Below are 1295 nucleotides of genomic sequence, written 5' to 3'. Positions count from 1 at the left end.
GATAGTAAGATAATTAGATTGTTGGAATTTTGGAAATAATTACGATATCTATGTACGTGGGATAATTTTTTGGATAACCATTCGGAAGTGTATTGCTAATTTATCAGCGAAAATAATTATTCTATATGTAATGGGAGAGGAATTTCTCACTTTACATTTGTTGTCTCTGAATGGAAGCACAATGCTCCTCACAACCGGAATTATTCAATTTTTATATCGGGATGACGAATTTTGCTCTCAAGAATGCCAAAGTCGTTTTTGAATCTTTTTTTGAACCTTTGTTTTTGAATTTTAATATAATTCCCCAATGCGAATTGCAATTTGGAATTGTTAATACGGAAATTGGAAAATTGGAAGTAAGAAATGCTAAAATGGTAATTCTTCATAATCTCCGATAATTTCAATGAATCTAGATGCATATATTGATAATTTATTGCTATATAGTATCAATAATAAATGGTATGTGGGGTGAGTTTACTCGAGTACGAATTACGTAGTACTTATTGGATTACTTTGAAGGGCCATCCGCGCACTTGAATACTGGCAGGAAGTACTTCCATTACTCTTTGTCAGTTTTTTCGAAGTTCTTAATGATTCTCCAAATATTCACAGCATGTGTTCAAATTTTCTATTTATATCATAAATATTCAGAGAATATTTTTCCCGGTTATTTCACATAAAAAATGTAAGTTTCTTTATGAAAAATAATAAAATATATTACTGACAATACAATAATATAATATAATATACTCATATATTATGATATATTATATTGTAATCATATATTTTTCGATATAATAGTAAAAAATTTGGTCTGTCCAAAGTAGAAGGTAAAATATATGTGCAATATATAGGTACGCGTATTTAGCCAGAATATATGGGTATATATGGGTATAATTGATATATATTTCGAATAGTTAGGTGTAGAGAGTGGGCAGTGAAATTTTTGAATGGACATCTAGAAAATGATAATAAATGTAATTTATATGGTACTTACATCACTGGAGAGGCCGTTATTCCAGGGATAGGGGGGTTGAGGTGGTGACTGCTGTTGATGATGAACCCCACCGACATTTCCAGCTGAGTGGGGATTGTGTATGTGTTCAGCCATGACACTGACCCAGTGTGCCAATCCACCGCCACCGCTCGCTGGGGTGGATGAACCGGTGACCGCCGCTCCAGTCCCACCGGTACCATTTCCACCGGCTCCAGCCTCCTCTCCACCCTCTGACCAGGCAAAAGATGCCTTCTGAAAATACAAATTCGACGGATACTGATATTAGTTGTTATGTTTG

The 1295-nt window shown here is 34.4% G+C and overlaps 1 protein-coding gene across 2 annotated transcripts in view; it reads right to left on the bottom strand.

Moving 5' to 3' along the window:
* The window catches only part of LOC105267873 (zinc finger protein rotund), a 134345-nt gene that overhangs the window by 58531 nt on the left and 74519 nt on the right, over positions 1-1295 (bottom strand). The window contains exon 2 of one of the 2 annotated variants that reach the window (XM_011307010.1): positions 998-1273. In XM_011307010.1, coding sequence (XP_011305312.1) covers positions 998-1273 — 276 coding nt within the window. The remainder of the gene's footprint in view (positions 1-997; positions 1274-1295) is intronic. The other variant, XM_011307011.1, reaches the window with a different exon arrangement.

The sequence above is a fragment of the Fopius arisanus genome, unplaced genomic scaffold (assembly GCF_000806365.1).
Source record: "Fopius arisanus strain USDA-PBARC FA_bdor unplaced genomic scaffold, ASM80636v1 scaffold00051, whole genome shotgun sequence".
Lineage (NCBI taxonomy): Eukaryota > Metazoa > Arthropoda > Insecta > Hymenoptera > Braconidae > Fopius > Fopius arisanus.
Note: the sequence above shows the minus strand (reverse complement) of the source record. Positions and strands in the feature narration are given on the sequence as shown.